This window comes from Pristis pectinata, chromosome 13 (genome assembly GCF_009764475.1).
Source record: "Pristis pectinata isolate sPriPec2 chromosome 13, sPriPec2.1.pri, whole genome shotgun sequence".
Classification (NCBI taxonomy): domain Eukaryota; kingdom Metazoa; phylum Chordata; class Chondrichthyes; order Rhinopristiformes; family Pristidae; genus Pristis; species Pristis pectinata.
Window position 1 is genome coordinate 29,284,685 of NC_067417.1, and position 20,321 is coordinate 29,305,005.

General features: G+C 39.1%; 1 protein-coding gene across 3 annotated transcripts; it reads left to right on the forward strand.

Moving 5' to 3' along the window:
- Positions 1–401: 401 nt before the first annotated feature.
- LOC127577390 (borealin-2-like) lies at positions 402–20,321 on the forward strand. Of its 3 annotated transcripts, none has more exons than XM_052028567.1 (10): positions 402–577; positions 2,986–3,114; positions 4,357–4,397; positions 6,175–6,232; positions 6,314–6,396; positions 6,997–7,055; positions 7,188–7,265; positions 7,684–7,771; positions 10,252–10,338; positions 18,272–20,321. In XM_052028567.1, the coding sequence occupies exons 1-10, from the start codon at positions 451–453 to the stop codon at positions 18,293–18,295; spliced, it is 774 nt and encodes a 257-aa protein (XP_051884527.1). In that variant the 5' UTR covers positions 402–450; the 3' UTR covers positions 18,296–20,321. The 3 variants fall into 3 exon arrangements, with proteins under 3 accessions (XP_051884527.1, XP_051884526.1, XP_051884524.1); XM_052028566.1 differs by lacking the exon at positions 18,272–20,321 and adding an exon at positions 15,568–15,932 and having other exon boundaries at positions 7,191–7,265; XM_052028564.1 differs by lacking the exon at positions 18,272–20,321 and adding an exon at positions 15,568–15,931.

Below are 20,321 nucleotides of genomic sequence, written 5' to 3' on the forward strand. Positions count from 1 at the left end.
ACGGAAATTACTGCCGATGATATTAGTCCGAGAGGGAAATCGTTCAACAGAACAATTACCGGGCACGTATTTAGCAACAACGCCCATTTATAGTTTGAGATGATACACGTCTGCAAATACATCTCTGGTTACCTGGAACCAGACAAATCAGTAATCATAAACTGATCACCGGCCGCTGCCGAGGTCCCACGGATGGTCCCAATTAACATACAAAAGAGCAGCTGGTGTTACAATTCAGCATATTAAATTGTAACCTCTCACTCGCAGCGGAGCCCTTAACATTATCGATGTTAAAATAATTTCCAGCTCTCATTGAATAGATTAAATTAGATAACGTCAATTAGACAATTATTCCAAACAGGACGAGCGTTAAATATTAGTCAGGCTGGGGCGCTCTAGGTTGCATTTTCATCTCTACCACCCCACTTTGAGTTTTAGAAGGTAGTGGTGATGGCTTCGGGGACAAGAGCACAACGCGTCCACTGTTTGGATAGTGCGGTCTCAGCACAAGCTGTCCTCTCGCAAGAAGTAAAGGATGAAAAAGTACAACTGTTTATGAAGTATTTCGATGCAAAAGGTATGTTTGATTCTGTCTCTACCTTTCCTCTTTGCTTTGTCCGCTATCTTTCTACCTGGTATCTCTAATTTCGGAGTGGTAAATTTAACTTTCTTCGGGAGCTACAAGTGTGACTCCTCGTCTGTCATCTGCAGGTATTCTCTCCATAATGTGAGTGTTTACTGTCTCACCAACCACATGGGTATTTTTAGCAGGGGCCACTGCTGGTGTTCTGCTTTTGTTTGGTCGCTCCTTTATCCCTATTGTAGCGACTATAATTAAATCAATTCTAATATAAATAATTAATTGGAGCTAACAATGGGTTAATGAGGAGGCAAACGTGGCATGGAGAACTGCTGCTTACTAACGTAGTCAACTCCTATTACTTGTTTTGATTAACAAGCAAAGAAACTCGGAGCTGGATCTAAAATCCAAATACCAATTTTCAGTAAGTAAACGTGACATTTTCAAAGTACGTTAAAAATGCAAAATTTAATTCCTTATTCTGCACACACTGGGAGTGAAACGCTATTCATCCCAAGTTCTGATCCCACTTTTTATGTATTTGATGACTGAAGCTGACTTCAGAACAACATAGAAGTGAGGAGTAGGTTATTGGGTCCTTGAGCCTATTGTGCCATTTAATATGATGGTAGTTGATCATCCAAATTCTGGACCCTGTTCTTGCTTCTACCCCTCCCCATATCTTTTGATCTTGTTAGCCATCAGTGCGGTATCTAACTTGAACATACTTTGATTTTTTTTTTGCCTCAAAACTTGAACATACTTTGTGATTTTTGTTTTTGCCTCAATTGCTTTCTGTGGTAGAAAATTCCACAGGTTCACCACTCTGGTGTGAAGAAACTTCTCTTCACTTCAGTCCTTCTCCACTTCTGGCTCTGGGCTTCCTGCCATCAGGAATGTCTTTGCTGCTTTCTGTCCAGTTTTATCAGGATTTTAAGTTTCAATGAGGTCACCTTTCATTCTTCTAAAATACCAGTGAATATAATCCCAATCTCTGGGATATAATCATAATCCTAATGTCAGTCCTACTGCTTACAGGAATTGGGTCAGGTAAACCTACACTGCTCTCCCTCCATTGCAAGAACATATCTCCTCTGATAAGGAGACCAAAACAGTACAGAAGATGGGGTGTCTGCACAATTGCAATAATACATCCCTGGTCCTGTACTGCATTCCCCTAAAGCCAACATACCACTTGTACCTTAACCATCTGATGCATCTGCATGCTTGCTTTATTCAACTGGTGCACCTACCTGCTTAATTTCTTGTCATTCAGATAGCCTGCTGCCTTGTTTTTGCCACCAAAGTAGATAACCTCGCATTTATTTACACTGCATTGCACTTGCCTCAATCAGTCAACCTGTCCAAGTTGCTCTGGAGCCTTTGCATCCTCCTCACAGCTCTCAATCCTGCCCCATGCCACTTATCTTGGGGTTCTTCCAATTGTCTGCATTATCTTTTATGTAAGATAAATAAGCAGCTGTTTTTCTTTGGACATGAAGTCACCAGTGACTTCTGACAGTGCTATATTTAAGATCTGAATCCAATACTGCAAATCAATGCCAATGTTAAATTCAGTACTTTCATAGATAACTTTTGCTAGAACAGCTCTTCGGTCTGTGGTTGGTTACTGTGATCTTGGATAATCCACTTATTTGTAGATCTCTGTCAAGGGGAATATTATCTACTAAACAGAACTTTTCCATTAGATCTGCTTCCTCTAGGAAGCTTTAGGGCAGTGAATGTCTCTGTCATCAACACTTCACTGCAAGTGACCAAAGCTATTAGCCAATGAAGTTGATGGGTGCTATTAACTTTAACCTCTTCAGAACCACCATGGTCATATTTGGATCTTTCCAGCATCTGCAGGCAAGTTCAGTCAGATTAATCTGTTGAAAATGCATATGTTCCCTCCCAAACCCAATGGGATTACATCATGTCTGTTGTAACAATTTCCCTTTTTCAAAATTTAATGTTTATTGGAATATTTTTATGTAGTAAATTTACTTTTTAATGCTAATTAACCTCAGAATTCACAAGTCATTGACTGATTAGAGATGATGGCCAGGACACGGTGTTCACTTCTGGAAATGACCATAGTCTATTTGTGCGGTTAAACCTCTGAGACCACTTACTGCAGTTCTGAGTTCCATAGAAAGCACAAGGTGGGGAGCTGATAAATTTGGATGGATGGAAGGGGAGGTGATGGGGTGCAGGGTACATATTCTCCCAACTTTGTTTCTTCCACACCCCCCCCCAAATATTCCAGATTGTAGAGATCAATATTCTGTTATTTAATTTACCTTTAAACGATTTTAATACTGCATTTGGATTAATTATACTTTGAGTTTAAACTTTGTTATTTTCACAGCTTTGATACAATTAATTATTTTTCTCCATTGCAGCGAATGAGAAAATAAGGGAAATGGAACAAACTTTTGGAAAACTAATGGACATGGTTGGAAGTGTCTTGGCTGTTCATTTACTAAAGATGCCAGCAGCAATCAAAAGAATAAAGCTGAAAGATTTCCTTGGTAAAACTTCTTAAAGCTGGCATAAAATAAAATCTGCACTGTAGAAAGAAAACCTTCACTACCACAGATGCATGTTGATGTGTGTATCACACAAGTTACCTGCTGCCTTTGTCTAATCCTGTTCAATATATCCCATTCACGTCATATTTATTCCACTTTCGCTTGCTATATTACTATAACTATTCCTGTACTAGCAATTTCACATTCTAGAAGCTTTGTGGTAAAGCCATTTCTTTTAATTCCACGTTTTGCTCCCTGCAAGTAGAAACCTATTCCATCCTTCCTCTATCTTGTCTCTTTCAAGTACTTCTGCTCATCAGGAATGATTGAGATGACTTCCCATTTCTGCTATTATTTCTAGTAAATCTCTGCACCTTTTTCCAATGTATTTGTATATTTTTATTTGAGGCTAGAGTGATTCAAATGTCCCCAGTATATCCCACTTTGGAGTTCCATACATGTTTATTCTCTTCAATTTGATCACCCTGGAAACAAGCCCAATGTTTATTTGATTTTTGACACCCTTATTAAGCTGTCATTATTGTGTATCTGTATATGAAATATTTCACTCCAGCCCATTTCTCATTCTTTTTCTACCAAAGATGCATTCAGAAGTTAGTTGAATGGCCTTAGTGTGAGCAAACCTCGTAGCTATGCAACACAACAGGGATTTTACCAAGTTATACGTTAACTCTTCACAACTTGAGTATAGCACCACAATTAGCCTCTGCACCCTTTAAGTTGGGGAAAGACTTTTTCAACAATAGGTATGGCTAATGTAGACAAGTGGGCTTGGTTGTAATCGGTTCCATCTATGCTGTTTAACTTCTGATCTCTAGTTATCAGTTGGGGTCACCTGAATTGTCAATTGGACAAAAGTATTAATAGGATCTGTGTCGAGGACTGTGGAGCTGTGTGCCCCCAGTTGTGAGTAAATGTATGGCAGGGAGGGAACAGGAGAAAATTGCCGAAGTAAAATAAAAGGCAATCTAAGTGATTTGTGTTTTGGATAAAGAGTATGGAATTCCTGAATGATCCCAGCAAAAATCCCTTCATACCATTCAGCTTGCTGACAAATGAGTAGAAATGTAGGGAAGGGGATGATTTAGAAAGATGCTTTATGCAACTGAAAGCAGAATTTGATTTGTGCATTGGCAGTAAAGGGGCCCAGGTGACTATACTTCCATATCTTTGATTTGTAAACAGTTTGCCTTGCTCTTCCTTCCTTTTTGCCTTGTTTAGTTACTGGAGGAACAGATCAGGTCCCAGTTGCTGCAGTGATGGTAAGTAGATTACTTGCACACTCTTAAATGGCAACGCTTTGCCATTTACTTAATACATATTTTCTCTATTTGCTCTTGGTTTCATTTTGGTGTGCCCTAGATACTTGTCAAAGTTTGCTACCTGTTTTTTTTCCCCCAAAAGTTTTCCATAAGGCCAATCCCAGGTGGATGGTACATTTACTTAGTCTTAGATTTTAGCTGTTATCCTTGGATTGTCTTTCACAGGCTTCATTAATGCTCGTGTAGGTAAGGGATCTAATTATAGCAATGCAGTATCCCACTTAAGCCTCCTGTATTAGCTGTTATGTCTGTAATACTTGAGGTCAGATGTACATTTGGGCTGTGGTTGGTGTGATGTGGGGAAGATGAGCCATCTTGTAGAAAATCAAGATGTGCACTCCCTGAAATGGAAACCTTTAGATCCAGCAGCAGCTGTAGCAAGAAGTCGGTTTGGGTTCTTTGGTTTATCAAGCACTTTGACTGAAGAGAATGAAGCAAAATGAACTGAGGGGAAGTAGTCAAAATGAAGGGCAGAGATGATTAAAGATGATGTGATTTGAGGAACCACAAGATGTGTGTAGGAGGTGAAGAAACAGGTGATCTGGTAAAGCAGAGGGCTCTAGTGTGGGAGAGGGTAGTGTGTGGACCATGCCATTGTGATGGCAGTGAATCTCCAACCTAAGGTCCAATCTACACTTTTTAAAGAAATGTGGCTGCATTGGTTTGGATTGGTTCTGTGGTGTGGTTGGAGAACTGTGTGGCACAGAATGTAAGAGCTGGGATGTCATGTTACAGCTTTATAAAACATTGGTTAGGCCACACCTGGAGTGTTGTGTGCAGTTCTGGCCACTACACTGTGGGAGGGATGTGATTGGGCTGGAGAGGGTGCAGAGGAGATTCACCATTATGATGTTATGGATTGAAGCACTACAGTTATAAGGAGAGATTGGATTGGCTAGGGTTGTTTTCCTTGGAGTGGAGGAGGCTGAGGTGCTGATGGAGATGTGTAAAATTGGGGGCAAATGGGTAGATAGTAAAAAATCTTTTTCTCATGGTGAGGGTGTATAAGACAAGATGACATAGGTTTAAAGTGACTGACAGCAAGTTTAGAGTGGATTTGAGGGAATTTGTTCACGTAGTGGGTGGGGTCTGGAATCTTCTACCTGAAGAGGTAGTGGAGGCAGTTATGCTCATGACATTTAAGAAGCTTCTAGACAAGCACTTGAATTGCCGTAGCACAGAAGGCTGTGTAGGCAAATTGGATTGGTTTAGATGGGCACAATGGGTGGCATGGACATGATGGGCCAAAGGGCCTGTTTCTGTGCTGTATGGCTCTGAAAAGCTGGGTGGAGGAAGTAACTTGGGATAAAGTCTTAGCTGGAGGATAAGGAAAGGGTGTAAGCGCAGACTTCGCAAATTGGGAAAATCATCTTAATCCTTTGAGTGCTGATTGTGTCTGTGCCAATAGTGCTTCGCACAAGCAAGAACGTTGATCTGCAGTTTGAGGATAGTTTGGGCATGGTCAGTTGATGAGTGTAAGGCCAAGAGTAGAACTACAGAAATGAAATGCTCCTTAAGTCATCATGTTGCGTGGGGAAAATGCATTGAATCAGTTCAATCTCTGATTAATCCTTAAACATTAGGGGCCTGGGAACGAGGTTAGGAAAGACTGATGGAGGTTTTTGTTCATTTTTTTAAAAATCTAATACATTGTTTACCAATAATCTTAAAACCCCATCTTAATGGGCAACTGGTGAAATATTTTTTGTGTTCAAAGGCTGATCTTCCAGATGAAGGAGTAATAGCTACACTTGCCAATAAAGCAAAGAAAAAAGGCAAGTTTGGAGCAAAAAAAGCATGCAGTTAATATTTAATTCCAGATAATCTAGTGCCAACTAATAAAGTTACTTTTTCAGGTAAAGCTCCATTGACTTTGAATTCTACAGAATCAAAAAGCAGAGCAAAATCAACAACTGCAAAATCTCGCACAGTTCCAAAAGTAAGTTCCCAAGTACAAGTCTCAGAGCACATTTATCTAAATAATCTGTTAGTGAAGAAAATACTGATTTTTACTTTGTTATCCATTTGAATTAGAGGGATTGTATGTGAGAAATTGTTGGTTTCTTTCATTGTTTTGAGACTTTCTGATGGTTTGGAAAAACTTATGGGTCTAGAATTTCTTTTGAACTGATTTGAGATTGGATTTGTTATCCATAGTGACTATTAAATGGTTGTATAGAAAGGGAAGGGGTGGTGAAAAACTTTTTGCAAAAAAAAATTAAATCAAATTAATTCCTTTTGGGGAAAACAGTTGCTAACATTTAGTTTAAGCTGTAGCTTGTTTAAAGCCATCTTGGTTGGATGAGAACCTTTGGATTAAAGTTACTACTTAGTCTTCCTTGCCCTTAATTGCACTCCATTCCAAATGGTCATGGTATTTCGCATTACAGGAACTAGCTTTTGAATCTAAAAGTAAGCAATGAGTGGAGCAAAATTCAGAAAGAAAACTTTGGTTGGCAGTAAGCAACCATGCATTGCTTGCCATACCACAATTTGTAGTAGGATCCACATTAAACACTGCATCTAAATGTTATTGCAGGTACCTCAAACCAAACCAAGTTTATTCTCCAACCATGACAAGGAAATGCACATTAGAAGGTATTGGTATCTAACTGAAGTGCAACATTTTGATGGTCTGAATGTCTGTCTTCTGTGTCATGTAAATGCTGAACATGTATTTGCCACAAATTGTTTTGTATCTATTAAATATCTTTTTATTGCACATGCAAGCAGTGGGCCAAAACCAGGCAATGAAAAGACTTCAGTTCATCAAGGAGCCCTGATGAAGAAGTCATTGAGTGACAAAAGGTAAAACCCAGGTTTTACTTATTTATCTTAAGACTATCTTAGGGATTTTTTTTAAAGAAATCACCAAACATCAAAGGTCCAAGCTTATGTCCTGAATTGATTTACTGTTTTTTTTTTCTTTAGTGTAACTTTGGGGAATGGTTGTACAAAAATGGTCAAACTTGGGCCCTTGACAAGTGCATGAATCCAACCACTTGTTTTATTTTCTCTCCACTTTCCATTTTAGTTGAGAAGCACATGGAAGGAGCAATGAAGCTGAAATTCACTTTTACTTTAATTGAATGTGGATAATACACTTCAGGGTCATTGGAGATACCAATTTTAGCCTTGAAATCAGAAAGGATATTCATAGCTTTAGCTATTGTGCAAAATACTTGTAAATGTAACTCCCACTGACTCTAATTTTTTTTAAAATCAGAATTGGACCAAAAGCAAGCAAATGTTCATATCCTAAACGTGTGAATAGGTCACTGCCAATTATCAAAATACCTTTGGCTGATGGGCAGGTAAGTGTCTTTCAAGTGCAGGTTGGATTAAACTTTAAAACAGATTTATGCATAATCTCTTCAAAAATGCTTTGCCTTGCTTGAGCTTTCAAACTCCTGGAAATGTTTTGGATTTTTCTATTCCATTCCCAATTCTTTGAACAAGACCATTCTTTAATTCCTCATTTCACTTTGGTTAATTTTATTGAGTAGTCCTAATCTATTATAGGATGCCCAGAAATGCAGACATTAGTGCACATGGCCACAGTCTTTTACAAATGTGACATTAATTTTGTTTTTGTATGCAAGGTTTATTGAATAATACAATTTTTCTGTCATGATTTTAAAACTGTATCTGCACTCTTGAAAGGTTCTGCAGAGCGGAAGTACCATTCTTTGGGCTATGAACCCTTCTGAGGACTGTACAACGTTTGTCACTCTGATAACCTGTTCTCCCTTCTGTTTACCCACATATTCTCAATTGGTATTGTACCTAAAGGTCCATTCCATGAATGAGTAGCTCCATATGCCAGGACTTGATTACTATCAAAGTCCAACTCCTTTGACAATCAACATTTGCTGACTCTCCCACTATTGATATTCTGGGCCTTTATCAGCAAAAATTTTTAAATAGATCAGCCACATGCTGTGGCTACAAGAAAGGCAGGATATTTTGTGGCAAGTAATTCATCTAACTCAAGGCTTTCCCATTTACGAGGCAAGTCAGGAATGTGAATCGATGCTCTATTATTGGAATGACCCTTGAGGTTAGCTTTTTAATAATTCTCTTCCATCTTCCAGTCTAATGTCTTGTGAGACCTGGAAGAAAATGGGTAATTTGTCAAAAAGACTTCATCCATTTCAATAATTAATATTGGCTTGCATTCACATCTTATATGTCCAAATATTCCATGATTTGTTTTTGTTGTTGTTCTGAAAAATCTTGTATCAGAGCTCCAGAGAATACTCTTGGTATTGGTTTATTATTGCCACTTGCACTGGAGAATAGTGAAAAACTTGTCTTGCATACCGTTCATACAGATCAATTCATTAGTGCATTGAGGTAGTACAGGATAAAAACAATAACAATATAGAGGAAGTGCAGTGTAGGTTGATAAGGTGCAAGGTCATAAGGTAGATTGTAAGGCCAAGAGTCCATCTAATCTTGTAAGGGAACCATTCAATAGTCTTATCACAGTAGGATAGAAGCTCACCTTCTGTATCTTATCCTTGATGGGAGAAGAGAGAATGACCCAGGTGGGTGTGGTCTTTGATTATGCTGGCTGCTTCACCAAGCAGCGAGCAGTGTAGACGGAGTCCATCGCGGGAGGTTGGTTTCTGTGATGCGCTGGGCTGTGTCCACAACTCTCTGCAGTTTCTTGCAGTCCCAGGCAGAGCAGTTGCTGTACCAAGCCATGATGCATCCAGATCAGATGCTTTCTATGGTGTATCAATAAAACTTGGAAAATGTCAAAGGGAACATGCCAAATTTCTTTAGCCTCCTGAGGAAGTAGAGGTGCTGGTGAGCTTTCTTGGCCGTGGTATCTACATGTTTGGACCAGGGCAGGCTATTGGCAATGTTCACTCCTGGGAACTTGAAGCTCTTTACCTCGGCACTGCTGATGTAGACAAGAGCATGTGCACTGCCCCTTTCCTGCTCTTTTGTTTTGCTGATGTTGAGGGAAAGGTTATTGTCACTAAGCTCTATCTCCTTCCTGTACTCCAACTCGCTATTTGAGATACGACGTGCTACGGTGGTATCATGCACTTGCCATATTTTCTGCAACTGAGCAGGTCATTTTTGACCTTGGTGTGAATTATTGCAACTTTTGATTCCCCACTGGAATGCTTGTGCTAGAATGGAAATCTTCGGTTTGCATACTCTATCCCAGCTGTGCACATCTGTTTGCTTCTGAGATCTCTCCAATTAACATCTACAAACTTATGAATGAAAATCCAATGGATACTTGCCACTGAATTCCCTCCTTAAACACATTTTTGCAGTCCATTCAAATGCATTCTTTTGAGACTCTCTTCCAATCAAAATATAGATGTCAAAATGTAATTTTTTTTTGCTCTGGCCACATGAGCAAGTGCTGGAATAGCATCCTTGCTGAAATGTTTTGGGACATGTGCTGTAAAATGCAAGTTGATCTTGTTGGCAGTTTTTATTTAAGAAAAAGATGCTTGGTTTTTACTCTTGTACAGGTGCTTGTTCAAGAATTGGCAACTTTTACATCTGATAGATTATCAGTCTGAAAAATGAATCTTCTCTCTCCACTAGTATAACCAGTGACTTTGTTTTGAGATTTCTAGCATTAGCAGTGTTTGTTTTCTCTAGTGCATATTTTTGGGACAAACTTTAGCACTTTGAAAGGATAAAAGCTAGTGGATAGTTTAATTTTTTTTGCACATTTAAAGCAGTTACTCAAGTTATTTAATTACTCTGGATCTGCAAATGGATTTATTTACAGTTGTACTTTTTGAACTTTGCTACCTAGGCAATCAGTGCAGCTGGTGAGGAAGTAAATAACATTGATGTGCAGTCACTTGATCCACAAGCCCTTCAGGGTATTCAGTTGCTAGTGGTAAGCAATTTTCTCTGAGTTGTTATTTTGTGAAAATTGATGCCTTGCTGAGGCTCCGGAAGATTTTTAAACCCTTTTTTAATTTCTACTTTTCAAACAAGGTGGCAAAGGTCATTTTCACAAGCTATTTGAATGGTTAGTCTTTCACGTAAGGTTCTTGATTGAGTCAATGCAGCTTGACTATTAATTTATATTCTGCCTCTTGGTGCCAATCAGTAAAGTTGGCTTCCACTTTCTTGGGAGAGGTATTACCTATTCACAAAGGATGGGTTACACCTGACTCCAAGGGGTCCAATATCCTGGTGGGAATGTTTAATATAGCTGTTGGGGAGGGTTTAAACTAATTTGGCAGGGGGAAGGAAACCAGGATGTTAGGATAGAGGAAGAGTTATATAGGAGCAAGTCCAAGACAGTGTACAGTGAAGATGGAAAGAAGGACAGGCCAGTGAAAAGACAGGATAATTTGCTGAACAATAGAAATACAGCAAAATCAGCAGCAGGTACTAGTCTAAATGTACTATATTTAAACATGTGTAACATTAGAAATAAGGTGGATGACCTTGTGGCACAGCTACAGATTTAAAAAAAATATGACATTGGGGCAATCAGAGTCATGGCTTAAGGAAAGTTGAGTGGGAACTAAATGTCCAGGGGTACACAGTGTGTAGGAAAGATAGGCAGAGGGGTGGTGTGGTCCTGATGGTTAATAATGATATAAAATCAAAATAGAAGGGACATAGGGTCAGAAGAAGTGGAATCCTCATGGGTGGAGCTAAGAAATGGCAAGGGTAAAAGGACAATAGCAGTTATATATAGGCCCCCTAACAGCAGCTGGGATGTGGAATATAAGTTACAGCTAGAAATAGAAAAAGTGTGTCAGAGAGACAACGTCAAGACAGTTATGGGGGATTTTAACATGAAGATGGACTGGGAAAGCCAGGAAGGCAGTGGATGTCTGGAGATCAAGTTTGAGGAAGGTCTACGGGATGACTTTTTGGAGCAGCTTGATGAGCTCGCCAGGGGATGGGCTGTTTTGGATTAGGTGCTGTGTAATGAACCGGAGGTGATTAGGGAACTAAAGGTAAAGGAACCATTAGGAACTAGCAACCACAACATGATTGAGTCAGTTTCAAGTTTGTAAAAGAGAAGCTGATATCAGATGTGTCAATATTTCAGTGGAACAAAGGAAATTACAGTGGCATGAGAGAGGAACTGGCCCAAATCGATTGGAAAAGTAAGCTAGTTGGAGGGATGGCAGAGCAGAAATGGATGGAATTTCTACAAGAAATAAGGAAAATGCAGGATAGATATATTCCAAGAAAAAAAAGGTTATGAATGGAAAAATGGCACAAATGTGAAGGCTAAAATAAAAGCAAAAGGGAGGGCATACAAGGAAACAAAAATTAGTGGGAAAACAAGACTGGGAAGCTTCTTAAAAACTTACAAAGAAACTAAGAAGGTCATTAGGAAAGAAGATGAATTATGAAAGGAAGTTGGCAGATAAAATACAAAAAGATACTGAGTTTTTTTAAATATGAAGAGTAAAAGAGACACGGGTTGATATAGGACCAATTGAAAATGGTGTGGGAGAGATTATAATGGATAAAAGATGGCAGAGGAACTAAATGAGTATTTTGCATCAGTCTTCACTGTGGAGGACATCAGCAATATACTGGATAGTCGGGGGTCTTGGGGGATACAACTGAATTCTGTTAAGATTACTAGAAAGAAGGTGCTTGGCAAGCTAAATGGACTAAAGACACAAGTCTCCTGGATGAGGTGCACCCCGGGTTCTGAAGAAGGTGGCTTCGGAGATTGCGGAGGCATTGGTGATAATTTTCCAGGAATCAATAGACGCTGGCATGGTTCCAGAGGACTGGAAGGTCACAAATGCAGTTCTGCTGTATAAGAAAGGTGGGAGGCAGCATAAAGGAAATTATAGACCTATTAGTCTGACGTCAGTGGTGGGAAAGTTATTGGAATCTATCCTCAAGGATGAGGTTATGGAATACCTAGAGGTGCAAAGCAAGATAGGCCCAAGCCAGGATGGTTTTGTGAAGGGAAGATCCTGCCTGACCAACTTATTGGAGTTGCTTTTTTTTTAAGGAAATCTCAGGTAGGGTGGATAAGGGAGAGGTTGTGGATGTTGTGTATTTAGACTTTCAAAAGGCCTTCGACAAGGTGCTGCACAAGAGGCTGATTAATAAGATGCGAGCTCGTGGAACTACAGGTAGGATATTGGAATGGGTGGAGCATTGGCTGGTAGGCAGAAAGCAAAGGGTGGGAATAAAGGGACCCTGTTCTGATTGGCTGCTGGTTACTAGTGGTGTTCCACAGGGGTCGGTGTTGGGGCCACTTTTTTTAACCTTGTACATTAATGATTTGGATGGAGTAAATGGTTTTATGGTTAAGTTTGCAGACAACACCAAAGTAGGTGGAGGAGTAGGGAGTACTGAAGAAACAGGAAGGTTGCAGAAAGACAGATAGTTTAGGAGAATGGGCAAAGAAATGGCAAATGAGATTCAATGAGAAATGTGCCATTGTACACTTTGAATTTTCTCCCCATCTAGATAATCTGCCCATTTATTTCTTTTTCCAAAATACAGAAGTACAAAGGGACTTGGAAATACTCATGCAGGATACCCTAAAGGTTAACCACCAGGTTGGATTGGCAGTATAGAAAGCGAATGTTAGCATTCATTTCAAGAGGTATAAAAGTAAGTAAGTGTTGGTGAGGCTCTATGGGGCACTGGTGAGGCCTCATTTGGAGTACTGTGCGCAGTTTTGGGCCCCATATCTTAGGAAGGATGTACTGATATTGGCAAGGGTTCAAAAAAGATTTAAGAGGATGATTCCTGGAATGAAAGGGCTTACTTATGATGAGCATTTGTTGGCTCTTGGACTGTGTTCATTGGAGTGCAGAAGAATGAGAGGGGACCTCATAGAAACACTTAGAATGTTGAAAGGACTGGACAGTAGATGTGGCTAAGCTGTTTCCCCTGGTGGGGGAGTCCAGGACTAGAGGGCACAATCTTAGAATTTGAGGGTACTGGTTTAAAACAGAAATGAGGAGAAATTTCTTTAGCCAGAGGGTAGTGAAATTATGGCATTCTTTGCCATGTACAGCAGTGGAGGCCCAATCATTGGGGGTGTTTAAGGAGGAGATTGATAGGTATCTAATTAGTCAAGGGATATGGGGATAAGGTGGGAAATTGGGGCTAGATAGGAATTGTATTAGTTTAGCTCATGGATTACATCAATGAGCCAAATGACCTACTTCTGCTCCTTTGTCTTGTGATCACTAATACTCTGACAACACTTAGCTCCATCCACCTTGTTCAATTTCTACCATCTTCAAACTGTTAATTTGTCTGGCAGTACTTTGCAGGATGAGCAGAAATTTCCTCAGTATAGGGAAGAACAAGGCCAATGGTAAATCTTTGGACTGGTGTCTATAGTTCCAATTGGAGCTTTTTGTTTTTAACCATTTAAATCTGCAGTAAGACTTGGAGTCCTGCTTTGGTGCAGCTGGATGTGCATTTTTCTGGGACAGGATGCTGGTGCATGTGTCATGACTGCTTCATTGCTGGACTCCAGGTAGGAGTCTAGTGAGTATTGCAGTGGAGCCCTGTCATGGTAGAGTCCTGGCATTATGCCACAGGACACCTTGGAAGGAATAGACAGTTCAAGAAAAGGTCAGTTGTAAGAGTGGAGTTCCCATTCCCAGACTTGGTCAGCAGAATAAGTTTAATATTTTTTAATGACAAAAACATTATACAATTTGCATCATTATAGTAGTTTTAAATGTTTCTGAAGATCAGGTGGCAAAGTCTCAACCACAGCACCTATTTGCAGTAGATGACATCTTGGAATAAACTATTTTGGAAAATGTCTCAACTGAAATTAGACTAGAACCTATTTGTCTTGATGGGGAAAATTGCAAGAAATGCAATTAGGCTGAAAGTTTAATCTAGTAATTCTAAACTGTCACTGGCTTGGATGGTGGTATGGGCAATTCCACAATTGCCACTGGTTGAAAGGTTAGCTATAAATTTGGTTGTAAAACCAATAGTTGAGGACTAATGTCAATTGAATGATAAAATAATGAGTATAAAGCAATGAAGCTGATGGCAGTTACCTGAAATCCTTTGAAGGGAAAAGAACTTCCAGACCTTGTCACATTGGATCTATTTACCAGTTAGATCTGTTTAAATCATGCAGGAAATATAGGGCACTAAGTAAAGTTTCCAGAAACATTACAATGATCTTGCATTGCACTAAATCAATCCTAGTTCCAATGCTGCAGTTAGACAAGTGAAGTGTTGGGAACACCAGAATGATCTCGGGGCAGTGAGGGAACATGCAACTTACAGGAAAGATGTCCTTGAACCAAACAGAGCATAAATGTAAATCAGATGAAAAAGAACAACTACTCATTTGGAGGTCTGGGCTTTGAGAGGGATTTGGAAAGTGGGAGGAATGGAACTCTGTCCTAATGGGGTTACAATGCTGAAAACATTGCAACCCCATTCTAATAGGGGCAGGATATGCTTAATTTAACCAGTATTTTTAAAAACTGGTTCTAAAAGATGAGCAGCACACCTTTAAGAATGTGACATTTGATCAACTAATTTGTTCATGATATTGACAGGATCTAGGAACTCAACTGTCTTAGCATATTGTCCACTGCACAATACTTTTATGAACCTTTTGGAAAGGAAAAATCCCAAGCAATGTTTGGATCATCTGTGCGTGTCCTCCAGAACTCTCTAAACCATCCAGTCCAAGTAATCTCAGACAGTTACAAATAGCAACAAAGATTGAAGTTCTAACCAATTATAGGTAATGGATCCAATATGCAGCCCTTAATATTTTTCTTAGCTTATCACCTCTCCAAACTGGGAGTTGAGAACTGAACACAGTTATCCCCTGCCTAAGGCTGTATCCAAAGACCAGTTTTTTTGTATATAACTTGTCTGAGTTTTTCCCTAAGTTACTTTTACTGCAGCTAACAGCACTAGTCAAATTCTGGACTTGTGAGCAATAACATTCTTTCATCTGCTAGGGCTTTAATGAGAACAAAACAATGTACCCCTGCTTGGATTTGGCCCTAACTACATGTATAACTATTTATCTAAAATACAGGCTTAGTCCCTGTACCAGAAAAGGATTTTTTTTAAAGAAAAGCTTGTTGAACTTTCTCCTAAATATTGTTTTTCTTTCCTGCAGACTCAATTAACAGCCTTGTGTGAAAAGGCTCAAAACAGTGCCAAGCATGCCAACAGTATATGAATATTTGCATCCATAATTTTATCTTTAAAACATGCATTCTTCCATTAAACTTGGATGGATTTGATGCTTAAAATTTGTATTTTTTTTGCTGTTATGTTTGCATAACTGCGTTTTGGAAAACTTTTTAAAATTCTGTTTTTAAAGTTTAAAATCAGTGTTCATTTAATGGAAGGAATTGAGCAAATGTGGCAAATAAAAATGAGTTTTTTTGGTTTATTTCCTTTTTGGACCTTGCCCTTTCAATGTTGCAATGAGCAGCAAACTGAAATATGGTGTTGATCAGCTGCTGTACTGGGAATGATTGAGGCTTAAGTTGAATGAGATGGTGACCTAGCAGTCCAGGCAGACTAGAGGTCTGTCATAAATGCCTTAAACCTGGGCCCATGGACATGTTATTCCTTGAAGGTCAAAATGGGAACATGCTGTTACCTCTGGGTTTGGGATGTTCAGACATTGAACATGTCTCCATCTGTATCCCAAACCTCCTTGTAAGTACCTGTGATGCTTGGCCTGGACCTTCCAATTAAAGTGCAGCCAGTGGGGTCACAGTGGAAGTGTCCATTGAGAGTAGTTTGCAGGTGCCGAAATGGCAGTTGAGCTCTGTTTTAATGCCTGTGACTGGGATTTTTTTTTCAGCCTAAGCATGTAGCTGTACAGCAGCCTGGAGCATTTTTTTTTGCCCTTTAAGTGACTCCTGTTTTGTGGATTGGAGTTGTGTATGAAACTGGCATCTTACCAAATCTTGAGCTCCAAGTAATTTTGCTGTTGGAAAGATGCATGGTCTTGGGACATGTGCATGGACCCAAGCAATCCCTTGGCAGGTACAATTGAGTGAGGGAAATTAGATTTTAACTATTCTCAACTTGAGTACTTCCATCTGACCACAGTATATTTGTAACTCATTTTACTTAATTTCATATCCCTTTCTATGGAACTTTATTGTAGTGAAATGTCCTGAGGCATTTTGTGGAAAAGTGATTTCACACTGTCCATGCCTTGCAATAGGATAGAGGGTGGGAATCCCAGCAGGCAGCTGAAGCCCCAGACAATGGTGGACCAATTTTAAAATTAGATGTCCAACTGGGAGGGGCAGAATGATCTGAAAGTTTTGAGGCAGCTCACCATTGCCTTCACAAGGGCAATAAGGACTATGCAATACCTGCTGTCCTTGCTGGTAATACCCATGTTCTGTGTAAATTTAAAATCAAATTGTATAGGCACTATGTGAGGTTTGTTGAAGCTTTAATGTTCCTCAGCTTTTTAAAATTTTTCCAAGATTCCTAAACATGATTTATCAAGTCTGCAAAATTTGTATAACTAATAACCTGTTAGCTCTCCTCTTTGGTTATCATCATTTGATGCTAGGGATGTACTATTGAAGGGAGGTGAGGTCTTTCCACTGCCCTACAGTACTGTCTGCCTTGGCTCTATGTACAGTATTGCTCTCCTTATTTAAGGATGGATGTAATTAATTGGCTGCAGTGCAGAAGTTTACTAGATGTGACTGGGTGATTAATAGATGAGAAAGTACTTTTTAAAAGGAATTGCTTGGTGTTTTAGTGAGGGGTTGAGTGGAAAAACAATTGAAAGATTATGGTTATGAACTAGGGTTTATTCTAATTTGAGTGTGTACATAAACTGGAAAACATTTCCATGGTATTGGGCTATTGTCACACTTAGATTTTTCTTCAGTATATGCAATTTCATACATCAATAGTATCAATTGTTTGCTTTTCTCGACCTGGTTAAAACAAAAATGACCACAACTTTGTTCAATTGTTACTTCAAATAATGGCTCAAGAATTTTTCACTTTAATTAGAGCACAGCTTCAAACTAAGTTGTATCATAATCAGTGGGAGTAGTACTTCATTCCAATTGTACTTTTGACAGTACATTGGCTGGCACTTCCTTTAGGAAAGCCTTTCTCTGACATGCTTTTGTGAGTATGCATGGAACAGAAATTTGATCAAGGGTTTCCTTTTTTGCAGTTGGTCCCCATCTGAGCACAATTGCAAAATTAAAGTTACCTGAAGCTACTTGTAACACTGAATTGAGTTCAATTCATGTCACCAATGCCTGATGTATTCAGAATGGAGTAGTGGTACATGGTAGAAGTCTCCTACTTTCAGATGCTTTCAATTGGACAGAGGGTATAGCTCAAGTCAAGTGGGTACCAACTCAATGTGCTATATATCAGACTATCCAATTGCTGTGAAGTTTGACTGAGAATACCTGCTGAAAAAGCCTTCAAATATTAAAAGTTAAGAAAAATGCTTCTGGTAGAACATGGCTAGTTTGATGTCACATCACCTTCCTTTATGCAAATTCTTGTTACTTTGCAAGTAATCCTAGCCTCTAGCTCAGTTGCATTTGTGTTGGAGATGCATGGTGATAAACTTTCTTACTCCTCTTCCCATTAAGTGCTTTCAAGCAGTAAGAGTTCAACACTGCAATAAGTTGCAGTGTTTTCTAAATATATTAGATCATAATTCAGTAAACAATGTTTAATTTACTAATTTCACATTTCTACATTTATTGAATGTTGGTATATGGTTAGGCCACAGTTCTGTTTGGAAAATTTGCACTGATAACTTAATCAGCAGCATCATTTCATACCTTGCTCCATTCATTCTTTTCTAGGTATTTATTTGCAAAATAGCATAAAAGCTCTTTTGCACTGGGGCTGGAACAATTCTGAACTGTAAAGCTTGCTGCAGATACATGGTGGAGCCAGTCAGGAAATCAAACAAGGTTAACAGCTTGCTATGATTTGTACACGGAGATGCTATCCACTTAATTCTAATATAAACATCCACAGAGGAAAAAACAAGTGAAATACGAAACCAAAAATCTAATTTTGAAACATATGGCAAAGAATGTCAGTGTATTGAGATTTAAGAAAATAGGCAGGTGAAGAGAATGTATTACACTGGTTAGTTTTCACACCTACAGAATAAAGGAATGCAAGAACCAAACTATACCAGTTACAAGTGCAGGATGATAACTTGCCAATGCAACTATTTTCCTCATTGTAATGTTTAAACATTTCTTCTGTTGGATATAAGATGTAAGCACTCTAATCCAAGTAATGCTACAATAAACCATCTTGTATGAGTAAAGGAATGCTTGTGTATGCAGTCTTGGATTTTAATTCAATGTTGGATTTCCCAAAAAAAATTCTGTAAACTTTTCCCACATCAGATCCAGCTTTTTTTTAAATCAAACTACATTTTCTTAAAAATTGCCAAAAATATCAGATTTCAGTACCTTACATATTCAAAGCTTAAACCAGACCCATTCTGTAAAATAATTCAAAGTATCAGCTATCACATACTCCACAAGATTACAGAATAGTGGAAACAGTCATCAGGCAGCAACCTTGGAGCCAAAGGCAGTTACAGTTCAGGTTGATGAACCATCATCAGAACTGATAAAGATGAAGTTGCAGAAAGTGGGCAGCCGGTGAGAGAAAAGGGAAGATCTGTGATTGAATGATGAAAGCAGTGGGGGGTTGCTAATGTGTAGTGAATAAGTTAAATCCAGCTGATCTAGATCTTCCATCACCCACATGCCACAAGACATTTGCTCCTTTCACCTGTCTAAAGGAATTGATCCCACAGGGTCGTTCAGGTTCATTCCTTTCCTTACAGCAGCTTTGCTGGGAGAAGATGCAACATAGCATCTTGTCCAAAGCTCCAAGTTTTTTCTGCTGAAGCAGTAATTTACTTGTACTGTCCTTACTTTGGTGCAATTGGTGCTCAGTGTAAGTAACTGACTTTTTGGCCTAGTGTTTGAAGAAAGCTCAAGATCAGCATCTCATCCTCCATCTACACCACTTAGAGCTGATTCAACAACTAAGATAGTCAGTTATCCCAGCCCTTCTCTCAAATGTTAGTTGGCTCCTGTATAACACCACCCTGACTTACCTTTTGTTGCTTAGAAGCCTTTGCCACCTTTCCAGCTGGCACAATTACTTGAATCATTCAGTCTCTCCAGCTCTTTTGCTCACCCCCTTTCTCTGCACCTTAAACTATTATTCAAGTTTCTCCAGTTCTGCAACCGGAAATCTTGGCCATTTCTCTCCACAGATGTTGGCCTGCTGCATAGTTCCAGTATTTGTTTTTATTTCAGATTTCCAGCATCCCTTGTATTTTGCTTTTGGATTACTCTCCAACACAGGTTGCATTCAGTGACTTAACAATCAATACTTGGCAGTAGGAAAGCTGGGTGGCTTCTGCGGATACTTATGGACTAAATTCTCTTCCTCTGCCTTCTGCATTGGTATGCAAAACTATAAGTCCAAAGGTTTAATGTTTAAACCCATTTCACGAGCTTTCCCCAAACATCCATAAGGCAAGTTTTCAAAATTCTGACTCAGGCTAAATTATACAACACCTCTGCAATTTCACTCAACTGGTCTCTGAGATCCTTTGGTAATTCCTTTGACCTAGTATTAATTACATTCTTCTTTAAACTCCTATAATAGTAAAACATGCATGCAATTTGCTAGTGAGCAGTAATAGGTGATGCAGACAATATTTACACAGACCCAGCTACATTTCACTCAAGTTTAAAAAAAAGGATCCAGAGCAACATCAGAGTTCAAATCATATATTCACAGCCTCTGCACAATGATTCCAAAATAGATTCCCATTCATAATCTTTAATCAATTCCACCTATTTCTCTTGT

Bases quoted from the DNA above. Each gene is read 5' to 3' on its own strand.
- LOC127577390 (XM_052028564.1), top strand. From the start codon at position 451: ATGGCTTCGGGGACAAGAGCACAACGCGTCCACTGTTTGGATAGTGCG. The intron at 578-2,985 runs GTATGTTTGATT...TCTCCATTGCAG, and splicing joins GAAGTATTTCGATGCAAAAG to CGAATGAGAAAATAAGGGAA. The intron at 6,397-6,996 runs GTAAGTTCCCAA...ATGTTATTGCAG, and splicing joins AATCTCGCACAGTTCCAAAA to GTACCTCAAACCAAACCAAG.